The 2,460-nt window shown below is 32.8% G+C and overlaps 1 protein-coding gene across 1 annotated transcript in view; it reads right to left on the reverse strand.

Moving 5' to 3' along the window:
• The window catches only part of LOC105624337 (protein FAM154A-like), a 2,998-nt gene extending 1,527 nt beyond the window's left edge, over window positions 1-1,471 (reverse strand). The window contains exons 1-3 of the mRNA XM_012205695.1: window positions 1,397-1,471; window positions 791-1,065; window positions 131-451 (exon numbers count right to left, since the gene is read on the reverse strand). Of these exons, the coding sequence (XP_012061085.1) occupies window positions 131-451; window positions 791-1,065; window positions 1,397-1,471 (671 nt within the window). The remainder of the gene's footprint in view (window positions 1-130; window positions 452-790; window positions 1,066-1,396) is intronic.
• Between the last annotated feature and the right edge of the window lie 989 nt (window positions 1,472-2,460).

Here is a 2,460-nt window from a genome sequence, read left to right on the forward strand (position 1 = left end):
AATAATATACTATATNTCTCTCTCTCTCTCTCTCTCTCTCTCTCCCCTCCCCTCCTCTCTCTCTCTCTCTCTCTCTCTCTGATTTTATCATTGTCAGAATGAAACACTCAAATTTACATGCGATACATACTTGTACATCGGTTTCTGCGCCCAAGGATGGAACTCTTTCTTAACGACGACAAACGGCTGATAGCTCAATTTTTGTGTTGTCTCTTTAAGAAATGGCTGGCTTGATGGACGGTATTCTAATATTGGTTTAAAACTAATTACAGGTTCAATAGGCCCTGGAGAAACGTAAGACAATCTTGCCATTGTTTTATCTTCTAATGGAGCCAAACTTGTACGAATATTTCCACAGGGTATAATCATTTCTGGCCTGTCTACATATTTTGCCCCGTAATCGTGACGAACTGTCGTCATAGTTTCCATCGTGTCTGCAGTTGACACCGGTCTAGCAAAACGATTATATTAATGATTATATTACTCCAAACTTATCAAGCAATAAAAGATGGATTTCTCAAATCATTTTTTTAGGTTGATCTAAATAATATTTTAGGATTTTGATCTATTCATAGTTTTTATTTTAAGACTGTTTTAAGAAATGTCTTAAGATGTTAATACAATTCTAGTAGTCGGTATTTATAGTCGATTATATTTAAGAATATCTTAAGTATAATCTTAAGATGTTATGAATCAGTTAGAGAACTATTAATACTAAATAAATCCTCTTTTTGTAAAATGTTATAAATATTGATGCATATAATAATGCAATAGAGATATTTTATCTTACCTATGTTTCGGTATGATAGGTTCTGCTTTAACGGTTTGCCATACAGGTTTGTAAGATAATTTGTTTGTTGTTTCATCGAAAAACTTGTCAGTACTTTTCTTAAGGCTGTGGATAGGCCGAATTGGTTGTAATCGAGCGCAACGCGCCGCTGCACGATCCACATTTAGATAAGATAAGTGATATGTCGTTCTGTCTTCAAATTGCGTCGACGGTACCTTGTATAAGTGCTCCGGTGCAAAGGATTTTGCACGTGGAGGCTGCACGTATCTTTTGTACTGTGATTAATAACAAAAACGTTCAAGTTGTATAAATTAATAATATAATTAATAATATAATTATATATTGTATATTATATACCAGCATATAATATACAAGTGATAATATCTTAAAATTACACAATCAGACATTAATAATTATAAGTTATGAGTTACATTAATTTGCAATCTATCAAAATCATTATAATGGAAAGTTCAACATACGGTATATCGCATACGATACATCAGACATAATAATAATTTTTTTAATATTGTTATTATTTTAAAAGTATTAAAAATAATTGATTAAAAATTTATAAGAGATTGAAAATATTGATGAGACAATAATTACTTTTGTTTTGCATGGACATGTTATCCTTTTGGTACATGGGGCTTTCCTCTTTGAGCAAGGCTCAACAACCTCCATATTGCTTTAATCCCTTTTTTTATCGTAATTGTATATATGTACAATGCACAATTGCATCAGTATTATTCTGCATAAACGTTGTAATAAATATTAAAATATTCAAAATAATATGTTGAAATCAGAAGTTCCATTACATTTTAAAAATCTGATTAATATACGCCTGACACATGGTTCAGAACTAACTTCGTGTTATCCTCGTCGTAAAGATATGTCGTTGTGATCATGGTGTCAATCAATATTTATACCATGGTTATGATATCAGTTTAAAACTTGCATAAAATTTCACATGATTCTATTTTTCTCACGACACCACGTGTATTAAAAGAGAAAATAGGCAAAAATACAATTTCATAAAAATTACGCTAGAAATTCTATTTTATCTACATATTCCAGTAGCAATTTCATTTGTACTTAATGTTATATATAACTACGTGGAATTCCTGTTGTCAGTACATATGTGACGTAACGTGACATGCGTACCACAAGCATCACAGTTGTTTAATTACCAAAAAGTTTATACAGCATTTTAAGTGTCTAGTGATCAACACCTTGTGGATTGAAATAACTAATGTCATCTTCTCAATGTGTGGAAATAGATGAAAGAAAATATCGTATATTAAAATACGAAGATATTTTTATCTTTCAACTTTTAAGTTATAGTGTGACATTAGTTGTTCTCTTAGGTATTGATCTATGCAGATTCCTTTCGCAGTACCGATTGGCACAGACTACAATGTGTGTGTGCGTGCGTGCGTGCGTGCGTGCGTGCGTGCGTGCGTGCGTGCGTGCGTGCGTGCGTGTATATATGTATGTATGTATGTATGTATGTATGTATGTATGTATGTATGTATGTATGTATGTATGTATGTATGTATGTATGTGTGTGTGTGTGTGTGTGTGTGTGTGTGTGTGTGTGTGTGTGTGTGTGTGTGTGTGTGTGTGTGTGTGTGTGTGTGTGTGTGTGTGTGTGTGTGTGTGTGTGTGTGTGT

The sequence above is a fragment of the Atta cephalotes genome (genome assembly GCF_000143395.1).
Source record: "Atta cephalotes unplaced genomic scaffold scaffold00076, whole genome shotgun sequence".
Classification (NCBI taxonomy): domain Eukaryota; kingdom Metazoa; phylum Arthropoda; class Insecta; order Hymenoptera; family Formicidae; genus Atta; species Atta cephalotes.